The sequence below is a fragment of the Zonotrichia leucophrys genome, chromosome 11 (assembly GCF_028769735.1).
Source record: "Zonotrichia leucophrys gambelii isolate GWCS_2022_RI chromosome 11, RI_Zleu_2.0, whole genome shotgun sequence".
NCBI lineage: Eukaryota > Metazoa > Chordata > Aves > Passeriformes > Passerellidae > Zonotrichia > Zonotrichia leucophrys.
In genome coordinates, this window is record NC_088181.1 from 3,903,303 (window position 1) to 3,923,208 (window position 19,906).

General features: G+C 41.1%; 1 protein-coding gene across 2 annotated transcripts in view; it reads right to left on the reverse strand.

Annotated features, from left to right (window-relative positions):
* Positions 1-19,906, reverse strand: part of CDH13 (cadherin 13) — a 447,425-nt gene that overhangs the window by 41,782 nt on the left and 385,737 nt on the right. For both annotated transcript variants that reach the window (XM_064722933.1, XM_064722932.1), the window contains exons 9-10: positions 8,264-8,446; positions 6,689-6,942 (exon numbers count right to left, since the gene is read on the reverse strand). In XM_064722933.1, coding sequence (XP_064579003.1) covers positions 6,689-6,942; positions 8,264-8,446 — 437 coding nt within the window. The remainder of the gene's footprint in view (positions 1-6,688; positions 6,943-8,263; positions 8,447-19,906) is intronic.

Genomic DNA, 19,906 nt, shown 5'->3' on the forward strand with positions numbered 1-19,906 from the left:
GGGCTGATTTGGCTCCATTTCCCCCTTCCAGAGTTACATCAGTGTGGTTCTGGGTGTGAGAGGAGAATAAAGGAGGGACAGCTCCAGAAACAATTCTGCTGCTTTCCCTAATGCTGTAGGCCTAAAGAGTTTGCTGTATGGGGGAAGAGAGGTCATTTAAATTTAAATGAAAAGTGGAAGTCAGTTTGGTCAAACTGACAAGGAAAAGAAAAAGACAATGCAAGTTTTACAATGTTTTCCTTCCGATATTAGTTCTATGATAGTAAAATACAAACATCACAATAATTACCCACTCAGATAGCATTAACACCTTCAGGGAACAGTGTCAGTAAAAAGATTTCTGTGTAAAATGCTCTTGAGCCAGTGGCCACAGAGAACTGAGAATTACAGCAGTGGGTGAGATTACTGCCCAATTCCATCCTCTCAGAGCTGATTAAATCTCCTTTTTCTGGCATTGTTAGCTGGACACCCCCACACCCACAGCTCTCCAGAGCTGGAGTTTCTGTGCTTCAGAGTTCACAAAGACAGAAGTGAAAAAACCTTTCATTGCTTCAAGCAGATTCTGTCTCTCCCTGCCTTTCCATCTAACTTAAAAAAGAGAAAGGAAGAGAAAAACAGTGTACACTGCTCAATACACAGCAACTTCAGATCCAGAGATGCACTACAAATTCCCAGTGGCTGGGTTCAGGCAGGCCATCAATAAAAACTGCAGAGCCAACTTGAGATGCTCCTGGGTATAACTTACAGTGAAAAACTCTGCTGCTGCATGCTGAGAGCATGGCTCAGCCATTCATTTGTAACAATGGAGCTATTCTCCTGTCTGCACAAGGAAAACAAATCTCCTGTTGTTAGGAATCAAAGACAAGTCCTTCAGACTCTAGGAGACATATTTAACCATGACTAAGTGTGTTGCTTCCTAAGCATTCACTCTTTAAGTCTTCCTATCCCTCTCTCATTATGGAGTACTTCTGGAAGTGATTGGAGTGTATCCCAAAAAAGCGAATTTATTGACCTCCACCAGCAACAAAAGTGCTTTAAAAAGGCTTGATGTGCAACAAAGTATGCAAAATTGATCCCTTAAGTGGCTGTGAGCAATGTGATGTGAAGCCTCATCCTTGTTCACAGGGGGTTCAGGATTTCTGGAAAAATCCTGGCAAGAGACATGAAAAAGGCTTTTTGAATTGTCTTTGTGATTCATGGCTTTTGCATTCTCTGTGTGGAAGGGTGGGGATAGGCAGGCAAGGAAACGAACAGAATAAAACTCACTTTTCCCAGAGAATTCTCATTAGTTTTCTCAACCATTTGAGTTTTAGAAGTTTACTGAGCTATTAATCCATTTCAGTGTAGTTTCAGCCCTGTTTTATAGCATTTCAGGCAGCCATTTTACTTTATTTATACATTTTTTGGACAAAGATCATGGCTGCCATCGATCAGAGGTTACATTTCCACTGATTCCCACCAGCTCCATAGACACCAACCCCAAAGTCAGGATGATCTCATCTAAAACAAAACAGCAAAATCTCCTGTTCAAAGGCATTGGCCATCACCCAGAGGTTCTTGGTGAGAAGACAAATCATACACAGAATTATCCAGGCTGCAAGAGACCTTTGAGATCCAACTGCAAACCAACATCCAGCCCCTAAAGTGCATTTCCACATCCAGACACCCTTGGACACTTCCAGACCTGTCTTCCCCACCTCCCTGAGCAGATTATTCTGATACCTCACCACCCTTGCAGTGAATTTTTCATTTTTTCCAGTGTCTAATCTGAACCTCCTTTGGTTAACTCTCTCCTCTCCTCCTTTCACTGGGGACTTTACAAAGAGATTCACTACAAACTCCTTCAAGGCAGCAAAACCCACAATCACTCTTAATTCAGTTTGGCTCAGCCTCCTCCTTCCCCTGCTCTGATGCTCCAGCGTGAAGCCTCATTAATGCTTAGTTGGCAGCACAGAAAAATGCAATTTATATTAAGAAAAACAGAGTCTGTCCCCTCCCAGACAGAGCAGTAGCTGTTATCTGGAAATGCTGACAATAATAAATTACTTTTCTCCTATTTCCAGACATGGAAACAGTGTCCCTGTTCTTCCAGGAGCCACCTGTACTATGTGGGGCAGCTTGCTATAAATATTATACATAAATATTATACATAAATATATATCTAATTTGCATACAGAGCTTCAGATATCTCTGCAGCCTTTCATGTGCCCATGAAACTCAATGCAGTTTTGGGTTCTAAGTTCTCCAGCTTCAAATGCTGCATTTTAATTCTACTTAATGAATTAGATATGCTTTAGAGCTGTAATAAACTTTTCTTATGAAGATATTTCTGAAGCATTGAGTCACATTGCTTACTGAGAATAAACAATATGTTTACATAAATAATTTAAAATCCAAGAGCACAGTAGGTAATAAAAATATATTGCCATGATAAGCCACGAAACCAGAAAACAACACTGCTCTAATTAAAAATTACAAATACACTGCAGTAAACAACTTATTTACACGTAGTTAAAAGTTTAACTGTTGAATATTCTGCACTTGTTGAATCCTAAAAAGGGAAAAATACTGAAACCAATCTCGTCACACAGTCAAATACTGAGAACCATAAGTGTGTTTAATTAAGATCTACTGTTAATAATGGGTTTCAGAGTGAGGTTCTTCTTTTAATTTCCCAAGGTAGAAAATGTTATTAAATTTGGCCTTTAACTTCTCATTGACATGTACACTTAAAAACTTCTGATTAAAATTTCAGAGGTTGGGAAGAAGTACCCAAAATTAAACTCTCAAATCTGGCACAAAAATAACAATGGTCCCTGATTAAGAAATCAAATTTCAGAAACTTCATTACTGTTCTATTAATAAATTGTTGGGTTTTAATTAAAATGGGGCCTGCTGGATTTCTTTCATTTTTTAATAGAAAAGATGGAAACTGGAGAGAGATTTAAATGCTTAAAAAAGAAGAGAAAAGAGGAAAAAGGAAAGGTCAATGGATGTGAGAAATGTGACCCAGCTTGAACAAAAGAACCTTGAGAAAAGGTTCTTTTAGGAGAGTGGAACAAACACAGGTTTCCACCTCTTATTTCCAGGATGATGCTCCCACCTCTGCCTGGAGTTCCTCTGGAATTTCAGTGCCAATGGAAAGGGAATTTCAGTGCCAATGGAAAGGGAATTTTAGCGCCAATGCAAGTTCTGCCACTGGTGTGCAGACCAACAGCCAGAGCCCCAGCTCTGTCGTTTGGAGCCTTATTTTTCTCACTGAAACACATTTTTTTGCCAGCTTGTTTCAGCTTTGTAATGAAATTCTTCCTCAGCCTGCAGAAACACTTGAAGCTGAAGAATAAGAAGGAAAATTGCTTCAAAAGTACAGCTGTCTTCAGGAAATTTTACAAAGTGAGCCTCGTTTTTCAGAGATAAGTAATTCGATTCTGATTCAGATCTGCATTGTTCAAAGAATAAATTCAATCTAGTTGCAGACAATGGCAAAAATGCTTTCTCTACTCTTTTTTGTTGGTCTTGAAATGCATTTATCATGTTATATCTAGCAGAGTAACTAAATTTCCTGATTACAAATAATCAGCAGCTCCTTCTACAAGTTCTATACAGAAAATTAACTAAAAATATCCCTGCAATTGGATGTATTTCAGTTGTAACAGGCTGAAAAAAGAACCCAAAGCCCACCAACATTACTAATTCTCTGCTGGTCTGCCCATTTTGAAGAGATTTGTACTTTGTTGGGGGCGATGTACACAATTCACACACACAAATCTGACATTCATTGCTTCTTGCAGACAAAACATTGTTCACTCATGGTTATTAATAATCAATTAACCCACAGACTCATTTAGGAGCCTGTTCTGTCCCTTCTTGGCCTTTATTTTACCATATAGTCACAGCAAGGACTGATGGCACCATTATTGGAATTGGATTCCACAAATTATTGGAATTATTATTATTATCCATTATTATTGGATTCCACAAATTTGGAATCAGTGCTCTGTAAAAGTCCTGCACATTGTCCCAAACTCTGAACACACACCTGTCTGTGGGAATTGGAGATAAACATTTCAGCCAGATCCCAACCAGTGAGTGGTTTTGGCTTTTATACATGGAATTTCACCCTGTCCTTAATTGCAGATGCTGTTCTCATCCCAAGTCTGCCTTTTTCACTGCTGGCACCCAGGTGTTTCAACACCTGTCAGCATTAAAACATCTTTAAAAAATGCTGGTTTATGCTTTCATGTTATTTTAGCAATAGGACTGACAGGTATTCAAATTCGCCTTTTCCTGATGCATTCTACCATTTCCCAGATTTCCATTACATTTGCATTATTTTCCTGTAACTTAGACAACCATTTCCCTTTCCATAGTTCCTTTCTATGATCATTCCTCATTCTCAGCCCAGGCTAGCTTAATTCTGCTCTTCTTTTCTTCACATAAAAGGAAAAAAAACTTGCTTTTGGCTATAAGCCTTCCATGTTTGCTATGCAGATATAGAAAATCTTCTGGGAAAATTCTCTTTATCTTATGAGTTGGTCAAGTTTTGGGGGTTCTTTGTCACCAGGTGTGGTGAATTGCAGAACATGTTTATGTTTCTTAACTGTTTACACCACCCTTAAAGCAAATTGAAGAGTATTCAGTGACTCACTGGGTGCCTTTTAAATTCAGGGTCAATGTAGTTTGGAGAAATTCAGCAAAATCAGCAGGTCAAGGGGAAAATTTTGGGTAAGAGCTCCTGGATTGTTGGCTTTGGTAATGAAATCCTCACATTTTCATGGCTTTTCTCTCTTAGCACCACACAATCAGGTGTTATGATAATGAATGTTAGTTTTCCCATTTCCCTTGAAAACATATAAATTATGGAGAACACCAATAAATTTTTTTCTTAAACTCAGTCCAAAACCCAAAGGAAATAAATACCTGCACAAGCCAGGCTCTGAGCAAAGCTGCTGAGGGTCTGACAAACAGAAATTCCATCCATAGACTCAAATTTTTGTGCGTGAAATAAGGGGTCTTTGGAGCAAAAGCTAAATTTAAGGATAAGAAATTATTCTTTAAATAAATCCATTTAGAAAACAAGGGAAATTATGTGCTAAGAATCATTCTGCAGATAGTATTTCTATGATAGAAGTTGAAGGAGAAAAACTGAACTATTCATATTATTAACAGTGTTATCTTTGAAGTGATGCAGAGAATTGAAACTTTTAATTATCTGCCTTGCCTTCTCCTCCTTCCTCAATGAGCACACTCCCCTGCTTAAATTCATCTCCTCATCATTCAAATCCAAGTCCTTTGCAGTGACATTTTCACCAGGACTTGCTGCTGACAGAGAACATCTCCAAGATCAGCAGCTTGCTTTATTGTGGAGCAGAACACGTGTCAAGCCTTCTGTAAGGATTGCAGGATTGCACAATCGCTGCTAAATAACCCTGTGACAGCAGAGAGAGCTCTGCCTATGCTCCGGATTGACAGAGCCATTGTTCAGCTGCAGCTTTGAAGTCGTTCTCACGAGGAGTTTATCCCCTTTTATATACACTGAGACCTGGGGGAAATGATACTTACAAGGAGAAATGAAAAATTAAACACAGCTGTAGGTTTTAGTGGTAGTGCCTAACCTGTAATTCTCAAATGCTGACAAAAGCTGTCTGGAAAGCCAATTTAGTTTTAAAGAACAAAGTGGTTGTTGTTTTTCACTTTTCATAGAATCTGAAGCCAAAGGAACAAACCAGGTGGATCAAAATACAAGATGATGATATCATGTAGTACCCAAGTTTGCCCCTTGTGACATGGCACAAGTGTGGGATTGTATTACTACAGCACAGAAATAATAATTTATTTCCATTTATCAGGGCCAAGTCTTAGCTTCCTTTAACTTCAGTCTTTCACTGAAATATTTTCTCAGCTCTTGAAAGCAGATGGACGGTCATTATTTTACTGAGGGACACTATAAATGATCATAAACTGATTTAAGCCCTGTGTAAAACAGATGCATCACTTCTATAGACATTTTAAACTTTTATATATCTTCCCTGGCTCTCATGAAGGAAGAGTAATAAACTAAGCAGGTTAAAAATAATTTTGAAAGTATGTCAAACCAAGTCTTTTCCTTGTGGCACTTCACAGAGTGGAAAATTATTGTTTCCTGTGTCTTCAACAAACTGAATCTCTAATTGCAAGACAAAACATAAATTGTAACTTCTTACTAAGTTAAACATAATTCTGCACTGGCAGGCAAATTCTTGGGCACATTGCCAGGTAGTGCAGGATGAAAATGAGGGGGCACTGTGGCATTCACATTTTCTGGAAAAATCCCTTCGCTCAGGATTTTGCTCCTGGGAATCTGAGAAGCCTCAGAGAAAAAGGAAAACAATAATTATCTGATTTGCTTCTCCTGTGTTTTGCTGCTTTGGAGATTGTTTACCCACAGGTGATTGTTTCATTGGTTTAATGTGAATTGTTTTGACTCTGGCCAATCAGTGCCAAGCTGTGTTGGGACTCTGGAAAGAGTAATGAGTTTTTCATTATTATCCTTTTAGCATTGTGTAAGTCTCCTTTCTGTATTCTTTAGTATAGTTTAGTATTCTTTAACATAATATAGTACCATAAAATAATAAATTAGCCTTCTGAGCGCCTGGAGTCAGATTGACCATTCCTCCCTGCCCATGAACACAACAGGCGCTGCTCCCACCTGATGGTCTGGTGCTGCAGCGTGTCGGGGTCGGTGGCGTTCACCGTGAGCACCACGCTGCCCACGGGGATGTTCTCCTGCTTGGTCACTGCCATGGGGTTGGGGTGGAACACGGGGCCCTCGTTGACGTCCTCCACGGTGATCTGCACCGTGGCTGTGGAGCTGGGCCCGTAGGTGATGTCCGGGATCAGCGGGTCTTCGTTCTCCACTTTGATCAGCAGCGTGTGGAAGGCTGAAATCTCGTAGTCTAAAGGCTGCAAAGAAGAAGATCAGAGGGCAAAGTTTAAAGACAACGCTTAATGTTTTTTCCTTTAGCCCACAGCAAAGTTGCAGGCAGCAGAATCAGCCAGAAAGGGACAAGGACATTCCCTGCACCTGGAACTAGGTGAGAATTCAGGATTAGACACACTCAGTTCTAAAGGGCATTGGAGATAATAAATAATGGACTTAAAAACCCATGGAGTGTTGCCTTCTGATACAAGGCAGGCGGCCTGGTTTCAGGAAGCAGCACGGCGGCCCATTTCCCCAGGCCGCTCGGGCCTAAGAAACACGTAGACACCAATATGGTGGAGGATCAAAGGCCTTTATTCTCTCTTCTCGTGGGGTTTTATAGTCTAAGGGGCTTCTACGTCAGGTGAGGGTCTGTCCTTACTATCTATGGTTAGTAGGGATGGAAAAGTTTCCTGGGCAAGTGGAAAATTACCGGAATCCGGTTCAGGGGGCTGCATTCCTATGTTAATTTTCTTATCTAAGGGGGCAGGGGCCCTGTCTTCCCGTAACATCACGAGATCTTCCGAACGCCAGGCCCTATCTGCTACAATGGAGACATCCCCTGTCCAAGAGCTCTCATTTTGTTGCCACACCTCATAGACACAGTTCAATGCTCATCTATACATGTTTATTTATACGCAACATGTATTTAACAAACAAATGAGTCACACTCATGACAATAACACAAGCTGCTTTCTCAACTCTTGTCTTGAAACCAAAGGCAAATACATGCATTTGCCTTAAGAGCTGACAATGCCTCTTCTGAAGCCAAAAAGAGAGCATGCTGGTACAGGCAGCAAACAGGGCTGTTTTCTTCTTCTTTTTTTTTTATTTGTTACGTTTGAGACATAGGATTGTTTTCACTCAAAGGCAATAAATTTTCCCATGAGACTTTAGAAATATGGGACCAATCCACTTCAGAACTGCGGACTCAGTCTGAATCCACTCCCCTTTCTTCCCTGCTACTTTCATGTGTTCTCTGAGTGAGAGCAAAATGGGGCTCTTGAGTTCTAATTGTACCTCCAGCAACAAACAAAACTTTGTTGTCAAATCTCACTACTAGTTGTGATGCTTACGGCAACCCTGGCTGTTATTTAAGCACAATAGTTAGGACCAGGCAGTCCTTGTGACTAAAAAATAAGGTTACTGCGGCAGAAGAAGGGGTTACACACATAGTTTGGACAAGGGCTGGCAGCCAACTTTATATCTTCTGATAACCCATCCCTGCCGTGCCTTGCTTTGTGCAGTGAACCCAGGGGATGAACCTGACAGCAGAAAAACAGGGCAGGAGGGGATTGTTCTTACCTTGACAACAGAGAGCATTCCCTCGTTAGTCTGGGGGTTGGTGTGGATCTCAAAGCTCTGCCCTGGGTTCCCATTGATGATGGAGTACACAGCTCTCCACGCCCCCGTGGCGGGGTCGTCACGGTCACCCACAGTCAAATTCACTATTACACCTGTGACCCCCTCCTTCACTGTGGCCTGGAACTGGGAAAAAAAACCCCAAAAACACAGAAGAAATCGTTACTATTTCCACTTAATGACCACACAAAAAATATCCAAGGCAGCATTAATTATTTACCCCAGCAGGAGGAAGATGGAATCCTCGACCGAAACTTTAAATAATGCATCCTCACTTATGAAATATGAGGCAGCACATTTCAGCTGCTCTCCATGAATAGATGGCAGATAGGCAGTGATGTGATGGGAATGGAGCTTGGGAAGGCTCTGATCATAAGAAGACAGTTCAGCCCATATTATTGGAAGGTGAAGCATGAAGAGACTGCAATGCTGCATAGCTGCATGTATTCCCAGAAAGGGAACTGAGGGAAGAGGAACCTGCCTTGTTCAGACCACTTTTGCCTCCAAATCCACTTTTATTTGCAAATAAATCCAGTTTTGCATTCCATACTCCTTTTTTTCATGAATTATCCCACACCCATTCATTTTTCACTGCATTGTTATCAAGACACAAAACAGGTCTCACAAAAACCATTCCCAGAGCATTTTTTTGAGGCCTTGCTCTAAGACACTCAGAAATAATTGGACCTCATGCTACCACTTTGTCTGCATAACTAAAAGTCAGTGCTGCTTTCTATTTTGCAGTGGAAGGATTTTTTTATGACCTTGTGAAATGAGTTGCTGGACGATTCAACCCTGTAAGAAAATTCTAGTTTATTCTCCATCATTCTTATTTATGTAGGAAAAAAAAAACATTAAGCAAACCATTGGAAAAGCTTGCAAGGGTCAGACTTAATAACACTCCTCACCTTTCAAGTGCTTGAGGCTGACGTGCTAAAAGCACTGTATGTGAGAGTGATAAGATAATACCTGCTTTGGAGGTGGATAAACCAGGCTGATAACAGACCTAATCCTGAGAAGTGCTGAACGTCAGCACTGCCATTACAGATCATTAGGAAATCTTAGCATTTCTAGGGATTAACGCCTTCAAAAGTCCAAAATTACAAACTTTAATGACACAAATTGGTTTTGCTGTACGTGCGCTCCTTAAAAGCTGCATCGTTGGTGACAACGCATCACTCAAGGGCAAGAGTCACCCAAGTGGCTCCAAGGCCTGAATAAACTAAATGTCTTTTCCTCTGTTTTACAAAAGTCATAACACTGCAGAAGAGTTTGGGGAAATACTGAATACGGAACATGGCGTTTTATTAATATATAGATTTCCCAGTCTGGACAAATAGTAGGTAAAGTGGATTTCCTCATATGAAAATAAAGAAGAAATGACTATGTCTTCCCCTGTGTTCAGTTTCCTTTGCTTTTCTTCTTTTTCCAATAGATTTGATTTATCTTCCCAAACCCCTTTGTCAATTTTTTCTGTATAATTTGAGTGCATGCATTCAGTTCAAGCTTTCCAACCTGATTTCATAAAAGGATGACATTAATAACTGGCTATTTCTATCTTCCTTGGTGTATCTAACAAAACATTTAAAGATTCTTTTGATTTTGATGGTTAATATGTAACTGGTTGTGATTGAGCTTTGTTTCAGACAGTTCATTAAGCTCATTTTCAGTTTAATTAACTCTAAATGATAATACAACAATATTTTCACTTGCTTTGAAACAAATTAAAAGGAAAACTCTATTAAGAATCTTGGAAATAACAGAAGAATGATTACCAAGATTGTGTTCCTTCCAGCTCAGCCAAATGTTTTCCCTGTCAAGCAGACTTGGATACCTCTTACTCTAATTAAAAATAACCAAGTAGCCTGATTGATATTTTTATATTATTTTATATTGTCCCAACTTGACCATGCATGATATGAGACATCAGAACCATAAGGGTCAGAATTTTTCCCCACAAGTGTTCAGCACCCAACAATTTCCCTTCAGCTGCACGAAAAGGTGACCAGACTTCAAGGAGCCTAATACTAAAGAATCTAACCCTTAGATTTGACCAGGCATCTGCTCCTAATTCATATTGATCCTTGGGAAAAATCTTTTCCTTAATCCTCCAGTCTGATTCAATTAAGAGTTCAGTTCTCCTTTCCTAGCTCACCTTGGGAACTGTGAGGGTAAAATATTAAAAGATATGGCTGTTTTATTCAGATACAATATTGTGAAATCTGTGCAAAAAATTTATTATTTTTACCCCACCAGTGCCAGACTGTGATGGAAAAGGTTGACATGATCTGGCAGTTAGTTCAAAAAATATGGAATTTCAGGCTAAGGATGTCTAAATCAAGGACAGAGCTGGGATTGGCTTTTTTCTGCCTCCCTGTTTTCCCCTTGTTTAGGAAGAGCTCTCAGTAACTTGAGCTGCAGAGGGAAAGGGCACAAAGACCTGAGTTCTGCTGAGTTCTGACTCCTGCAGGTCAGGAAATGCCAACATCCCCAGGGAAAGGCTGTGCCAACCAAACAATTCCAGCCGCAGTGGCACCCTCACCCCCAGAGTCCTTCACATTTGGGAAACAACCACACAAACACAGATATTTGGAGCTGTCTGGAGCTTTAGACTGAAATCTGTTCAAGATGGATGGAAAAGCAGAATGATCAGACCACAGACGTTGTCACAGAGGTCTACTCTAAATTCATAATGTGGAAAGTGTAATAAATCACAGATTTGTGATTGCAAAAGACACATATCTACTGTGAAACTGTGGGGCCTAGAAAAATGCAGTGTGTTTTATCTAGAAGGTGAACTCTTTTGTCTGTTCAATCACCTTTATTTAAGGAATAAACCTCCCAACATTTAGAAAAAACTGTTATACCATGTCCCTTCCAAAAACAAAAGTAAGAAAGGGAATTTAAAGACTAAGAAAGGGCAAAAATGCTAATTAGATTAGGAAACAGAGAAAAATAACCACAGGTTTCTCGTATTTCACAGTGAAAGGTTTATATTCTCAAAGCTTAACTGGGAAAGTCTGAACCAGTGCTCTAAAATAAAACCCCACAGTGGCTAACACAAATAATTGGATCACAAGTTAATTGATTTTACTCATTTTAAATATCTGCACATCCCCTAAGCACCACTATAAATTAAGAATAAAGGAGATGAGTTCAGTACTTTATTTAAACTGCTATCATTTGCACCCATTTGAACACTAATAACTCAGAAGGAGAATACCCTGGGCCAGAGTGGGTTTGCTGGAAGGAGCTGTGTGAATTTACTGCTTCTGAGTGTCTGAAATGTGAGGTGAACCTGCTCTGTGATGTGCCATGCTGCCATTTATTGTGCTTATCATCCATACAGCCCAGAGATTATGGCAATTCTGTCATTTTTAAAGTTTTAGAAATAAAAGGGAGAAAAAAGAGGCAGCTCTTCTATTTCTGTATCCAAAATCTAGTGGCAAAATAGACAGAAAATGGACTGATAGAAATTTAGAAGGAAGCACTGAGTGAACAGCAGTTAATGGGGAACTGGAAGATTTTGAAGGAATAAAGTGATGGATGTAGAGTAAGAGAGTGAGGCTTGTGAGGGTGCATAAATAGAGTGGAAAATGGAGCAAGTCAGCAATATTTGCCATCACGGTGGACTGATGGGGAGCAGATAAGGACACTGGGATTCTTGTGAGGGGTCACCAGCCTGGTTCCACAGGCCATGGAGGGTGGCAAGGAGCAGCTTTTGTTCCTGACAGCACAGCATCAGTGCAGGGATGGCAGGGAGAGCAGAAATGTTCAAACCAGCTGTGCCTGAGCAGAGGAGTCTCAGTCCTACAGATTGCTCCTGCCTTCCCTGGATCCTCCAAGCTGAATTTGTTTCCTGCTGGAGCCAGGAGGTGACACTGAGCCAAATCCTCCTCCACACTGAGCCCTGTACTGAGCTGATGGGACAGGGCACTGGCAGCTCTGAGGGACAGAAAATTCCTCTGGGTGGTCCCAGGACAAACCAGCCTTGTCAGATTCCCACCACACAGAAAGATCACTGTGCAAAATGTCATCACCTGAGAATCCAGGCACCGACCCCAGTGTCAGACATTGCTGGGAGTGGTACCCAGACCCTGTGAAAATCAGATTCTCATCTCACAGCCTCATTTAAAGCTCCTGTAGTGAATGAGATTCTGTTTAGTGACTTCTCAGAGTGGATGAAGAGATGAACTTCAGTGCATCTGAATGTCTCCTGCCCAGCAGCGCCTGAGCACAGACAGCACCTTTAAAAACTCTCAGAGTGGGGCACTGGCACCCAAATAAAGAGCTGCCACAAGCAGCAAACACAAAGCAAGAGAAACGTGCCTGGGGTGGGTGATCAGCACCCAATGGCTCATTAAGATTCTGCACACTGTGATTCCCAATCAGGAATAAACAAATTAAAACTCTGTGTCAGTTTGCATTTATCAGGGTGATATTCCAGTGGAAGGTGTTCTGTGCTGCTATCACGTGGTTGTTTCCTCTCCTATCTATCATGAAAGATGGGAAATAATGGGATGTATTAATTCATATGTCTGCGTTAGAAATTCCACAGAGAAATTGTATTATTGCAATTATCTCCCTCCACTGAAGCCCACTGCCTTTGTGATCATATTTTGTCTGTCTAATTTCTTGAGAATGTGATGACAAGTTATAGAATCTCTTGCAACCTGCTTGCTCTTTTTGCCTTTTCCTTTGCATGCTGCCATTCAGTACAAATGCACCTGAGCTCCCAGGATTTATCTGCCAAGGAAACAAAGCATTTTCCATAGCTCTGTACCTGGAACATCTCCAAGCACAAATGAATTTTCAGAGTGGTCACAAAGGTCTTCATTCTGGATCAATCAGGAATGAGAGTCTCATAAATGTCAGAAATGAGCATTTCAGGTGGAATTCAGTGGGACACAGAGCCCAGTTTGCCAGAGAAGGACTACTGATCGAGGTAAGGGTAGTACAAGGAGGAAATTGTATTTGTGCAGTGACCAAAGTGCATCCTGAAGCCTTTTTCCTCCCATTCTTAGGCCTCAGGGTGCTGCCCTGCTGAGCTGGGCCCCTCAAGGGCTGCAAAACTGCACCTGAGCAAAATCAGATTATACCAAACCCTCCCCTGCAGTGACTGAATGGAAAATGGTGCGGTCAAAGCAAACTTGGTCAAAGCAAACTTGGTGCTACATCTCCCTAATCTCTTCTGCAGATTTTAAAGGTATTTTACTTCTAAGACTGTGCACAGCCTTTGCTGTGTGGACACAAACAGCAGCTCTATTTCACTACAAAAATATCTGCATTAAAGTAATGGATTAGGTTGATGTGAGCTGCACACCAAGCAACAGCACATGAAACACTTGGAAAGCCATTTAGATGAAAGACACCATATAAATATAAAGCATTATCATGGTATGACAAGGATTTGATGGTGTAAACGAGATGCAAAGCAGAAATTGTAGCTGTGAGTCACCTAAACAGGCTTTATTATTGTCATTGTCTTACTGCCATAATGCTGGCTCGTAGGCACTGCATTATTTCTTGACTGAAAGTGTTTCTTTCAGCTTATTCTATATTTTTTCTGAGCACATAATATTCTTCCACCTCCCTGGTGAAACTACAAAAAGAATTCAATCATAGTTTAGAAAAAGAAAAACAAAGAAAAAACCCTTTCAAATATGTGAAATTGACCATAATAATTTTGGACGCATTTTCAGTTTTTACTTTTGGATCATTTTTCACAGCCTCTGCATTTTAAATGCTTTGTGATCTTTCAAGGCACACACCAGTTGCTTTAAAGAGTAAAAGCAGGACTCAGTAATGAAGGACTGAATGAATATTTTTGTCTGCAAATTCTTTGTCTGCAAGTCTGCAACAAGAGCAACCAAACTGAGAGATCAATTAGGTAAATGGAAGGCTAAGGATTCAATTCTGCTCTCTGGAACATGGCTACAACGTCTGCAGGCTCTGAACTTCTGCCTTTTTATAGAAAAACACAAAGATGCTCAAAACCACTAATATTCATCATGAATGAGAAAAAGAAAGGAAAAAAAAAAAAGGCAGTTTCAGCATGGCTTCATTTTGTTTTGCTGCTCACCAGTCTGCTTGGAAAGGCACTCAAAGAAACAAAGGAAAAAGAACTTATTAATCAGGCTCCAGATAAAAGTCCCTCTGGAGGAGTTTTCCACCAGGTTAAAGCCAAATTATTTATGGGACTGAGACCACTTCAGGTATTAGAATGAAAAAGAAATGGGGTGAAATGGATGGAGGGGGAAAGGGAAGGGGAAGAAAGGAAAAGGAAAAGGAAAGGGAAAAGGAAAAGGAAAAGGAAAAGGAAAAGGAAAAGGAAAAGGAAAAGGAAAAGGAAAAGGAAAAGGAAAAGGAAAAGGAAAAGGAAAAGGAAAAGGAAAAGGAAAAGGAAAGAGAACCTGCTGGGTGCTGCAGGGGCTGCCTGTAAGGTTGCCAATGTGAAGGGTCTTCCTGTCCCTCTTGCAGACACCACAAATCTTTGGAAACCTTAGAAGATCTACAGAACAAGATCCTCACCAGAGCCATCAGTTAATTTACAGAACTTTCTCCCTGCTTCTTCCCCACAGCAGTACTGAAATCCCACCCAGAGCTGGTGCTGATTTCAATCCTGTCATTTATATGCTTGCACAAGACTAAAAAGCCATTTGGGGACTGTAAATAAGTGATGGTGAAGGTTACTTGAAAACAGCTGCTTTTTGGAATTATTTTGAAGATTTTGTTTACACAAGATTACACTCTTCCTCAGCCTAGCTCAGGGCCTCACTGAGCAAAGGCAAAAAGATAATTCTAACATGTATTAATCATATGTTGAATGCCTGCTTCAAAGCCTGCTACCTCCAGGTGTACATCAAATATCTGAAGATGCAGAAGGCAGACAAAGATGCTCTCTATTTTTTTGCTCCTGAATATATAAATAATTTAGACATGATTCATTCTTTTTCACTTTTCCACCTATAAATGCAAGGTGCATTCAGTGGTTTCTGGAATAAATCAAGTACCCACCAATAACTGGACACCTCTAGAATGATGGTTGTATCAGAGAAAAACAAATTCTCCTTCTCCAGGTGGACAGAGCACAGTGGAAGGTCACTGTATTTATTACATTTAAGGAACTTTTGAGAAAACCTCAAATAATGATGTTATTGTCTGAGCTATAAAAAATTCCTTCACCGCAGGTAGAACAAACCTTATGTTTAAAACAAGAGCAAGAGAGAAAAGGATGCTGTGAGCAGGGCTGGAGGAGCAGCCTGCACCCATTCACCTGCCTGGGGAGCAGGCACAGCTCTGCCTTTCACATTCATGAGGCTCCTTGTGCTGAATGCAGCCAGCCCAGCTCCCCTCATTTCCTCCTCCGTGCACTTCCAGGGCAGAGCTCTGTATTCTCCCTAAGATGCTGGATGTCTTCTTTAAATGGAGCGAACTTTAAATAGAATACACCTCTCTGGATTTTTCTTTCTTTTTTTATCCACCTGACTTGAGGAGCACAAAGATTTACAGGATTTTTTTTCCTCTCACTAGTCCCAGTGATGGTGACAAGGGAAGGAACTCTTGTTCAATGGTCCTTTTTCATTTTTAGCACAGACTTTTTCATACCCATACCAAATTTTCTGGTGGTGCTGAAGATGAACATCTGAGCATAAATGGTGGAACTCACTGATCCTGCCCTACTAAGAGGAAAAACAATGCACTTCCCATCCAGGGCAGAGCTCTGTATTCTCCCTAAGATGCTGGATGTCCTCTTTAGATGGAGTGAACTCTAAGTAGAATGCACCTCTCTGGATTTTTCTTTCTTTTTTTATCCACCTGATTTGAGGAGCACAAAGATTTTACAGGATTTCCCCCCCGCCCACTTATCCCAGTGATAACAAGGGAGGGGAAGGGACTCTTGCTCAATGGTTCTTTTTCATACTTAGCAGAGGCTTTTTCATACCCATACCAACTTTTCTGGTGCTAAAGATCTGAACATAAATGGTGGAACTCACTGATCCTGCCCAACTAAAAGGAAAAACAATGCACTTCCCATCCAGGGCAGAGTTAAGCCTGTGTTCTTCCTGGATGTCTTCTTTAGATGGAGTGAACTTTAAATAAAATACACCTGTCTGGATTTTCTTTCTTTTTTTTTATCCACTGGATTTGAGGAGCACAAAGATTTTACAGGATTTTTTCCCACTTATTCTAATGGTGACAAGGGAAGGGAAGGAGGTCTTTTGTTAAATGGTTCTTTTTCATATTTAGCAGAGATTTTTCATACCCAAACCAAATTTTTAGGTGCTGAAGATGAACATCTGAACATAAATGGTGGAACTCACTGATCCTGCCCTACTAAAAGGAAAATCTGGAAGTCACCTGTTACTCATATTACAAGGAAGGAGGAGGAGTGAAGTTTATTCATCTCCGAATATTAAACTGGTAGAAAAAAGGAGAATTTTATGAAATACATGATTTTTTTTTTTCTTAAAATTAGCATTAATGTATGGAGAGACCAGTTAATTTGCTAGAAATTTGGGGAGATTGAGGGAAGTGAAGGAGAAATCTCTCTAAGGGCTTTAGTCTCCTCCCAGGTATAAATAAATGCAATGGGCAGAGAGTTGGGCAGTTACAAGACCTTCAGCAGATGAAACCTAATGATGATTTTTAAATTAATATCATATTTACCTCTAGGAAGTAGACAAGGTATAAAAACTGTATTTTAGTGCTATACAAAAGCACTAAACAAATAGAAGTTTAAATACCCCTAACAACAATGTAAAAAGAAAGGAATGCTTCATTCTAAATAGGTGGAAGAACAAAAATATTCTAGATAAAATTCTAGAGGCATCTTGTTCATCTACTTTGGTACCTTGATCAAGGTAACAGAGCCATATTCTCATTAGTTTGAGACTCCTGGTTTTGCAGAGAGGCAGAAGCTGCAATGAAAATGAGATTTTTCTCTGTGTCAGAATCTTTGGCCTGGTTGAGAACAAGCAGCATATGCGGCCAGATGAGCAATCCTGCCTTTGCTGCCCTGGGAGGGCACTGATTCCAGAGGATGGAGCTTTTCCTTGTGCCAGTTTACAGCTGATCAAGGCCCAGGCTGCCAAGAGCAGATGTTCTGACACTGGTCCAAGCTCTTCATGGGGTCTTGGGTGGGCAGTGCTGAGAAGCCCCAGTCCAGGCATTCACAGCAACTTGTATCTCCAGAATATTTCAGCTACAAATCTCAGCAATTCCCCAAACTTGTGGCATTTTGGGCTGTGCCAGCTGATGGGGATGAGATGCCCTAGATTTACAAGCCCCTCCAGCTGAGAGCTGTCTGAAGTTATCCCAGTTTGAAAACTCTATTTTGGAAGCAGATAAGAACTCTGCAAGGTTTCACACTGTTCCAGTGGAGGCAGGAGGTACAGATGGAAGTTTACAGGCAGCATAATCTGCAGTGATACAGAATCTGTCTGAATTTTAAAAATGAAATCTCAAGCCAGCGTTTTGTTTTCTGTGAAAAGCTGAGTGGGGAAAGGAGAATTTGGGCTGAATGCTCCATATTTCAATCCATCTGAACACAATAAGTCTTCCAAGTCTGCTGACAAAGTGATGAATGAACTCTACTGCACATAGTTTCTTCTACTGGATATACAAGATTTTTTTCCCCTCAAATTATCCAGTCTACATCCAGTTGGCTCAACATTCATTGAGCAAAACATTACTGCTCTATCAAAAAGCTATGATACAAGAATAATCATTTAGAGATCAGAGACATAAGTGAACTTTCATGATTAATGATCCCTTTCCTTTTCTGTTTCCCTCTCATAGCAGAAAAAATCTTTATTATACCCTGAACATCCAGGTGAGCACTGAGCTCTCATTACCCAGCATGGGAAAAACAAAGACCTGGGGCCTCTAACCCTGTTAGCACAGAGAAATTCTGTTTCCAGGGTCAAGAATAAAGACAAATAGCTATAAATTCAGTGTATTTGACTAATGACCAGGGTGATGTGAGCCTGCCCATCCTGCACTGCGAAAGAAGCATCCCAAAGGCAGGGTCAGGGCACTTCTCTGCCAGCTGGGGTGAACCTGCCTTGGAAACTCTGAGATTTCAGCATATATTGCACCAACAGATGTATGGCTTGGCACTGCACAGCTGTGAAAAGGTCAGGAAAAATCTCAGCTATGCTAAATGGATTTATTGCTTTCTGCTTTAAGGCTTCTGATGGGCTCCCTCTCCCAGCACCCAGCTCCTTTTGCCAGTGCTCATTTCATCTTTCCTTGAAAGAAAAATATTTGTGCTAAAGGAAAATGAAACATTCCTCTTGCAAGGGCCCGTTGTGTGCTTATTTCTTATCTAGAATGTCACAGAGGGAACATTCAGGGCCCTTTCATTTTCTCACCGGTAATTTATGTTTTCCTACCCAAACACTCTCTGTACACACATCCCTCTGGAGCACAGACACCACTGCAGCCTCAGCTGGGTCTGCTTTGTGCAAATGGTTCAGCATTTGCTCCTTTGTGTTAATAAGGAAGATCAAAATGAGCTAAGGGTGTTTTTCTGTCCTGATACTGAATTTTCTCTGAGCTGTTTAGGGTTGGTTGTTTAGGAGTGCCCAGCTGATGTGTCTGAGCACTGGGAATTAGCAGGGTGGTGAAAACAGCCCCAGGTTCTGCCAGAGAACCATGATGCAAACACACAAACACAGGGAACAACCTGTCCCACCTGCCCTGGGTGGGCTCCATCTGAACAGGGTGCCTTAGAGCCCCCCAGTACCTAAAGGGGATTTTTTCTATAGGGATGAAGTGATAGGAAAGGGGGAATGGCTTTAAGGGTTGGATGGGATATTGGGAAGGAATTGTTCCCTGGTGCCCAGAGCAGCTGTGGTGGCTGCCCCTGGATCCCTGGAATGTCCAAGGCCAGGGTGGGCATTGGGGTTTGGAGCAGCCTGGGACAGTGAAGGTGTCCCTGTCATGGCAGGGATAGAATGGGATGAGCTTTAAGGTCCCTTCCTGTTGCAGTAAGGTAGAAAAATCATAAAGGCTTCATAAAATCAGGTCTGCTCTGTTAAATCAGTGATGGTTTGTCAAGCTGGCCTTTGCAGGTTGCCATGTGAAAGCAATCCTGGTGTGAGCAGTTCATTAACATAACAATCCATTCCTGGCTAAAAAACTACTTGAACCTGTAGAAACATTAAATCTATCACATGAGAACCAGTGAAGAAAATATGTAAACAGATGAAGAGTAGAGAGATTTGATGGGCAAGTAAAATACTATTTACTAACCAATAAAGTAATTGTTAAGAAAGCTCCTGACCAATTGGAGTACCACAAGAAGTCTGTAAAACTGGATAAAAGGAGCTTTGTGAATAAAGAATGGGGTTTTTTACACCATGAAGAAGATGGAGCCTGTGTGATTTATTCCAATACCTTCCCACCAAACCATCCTGTGACTCTATGAACAGCAAAGGGGCTGTGCCAGGAGCACATGCTGGTTCTTGTTCCTGTGAGGGCCATCCTTGGAAGGAGAAGCATCACCCAGAGCACAGACATTCCCCATGTGGGGCTGGGGGACAGCAGGCAGCACCAGGCACCCCCACAGCCCCTGGCCAC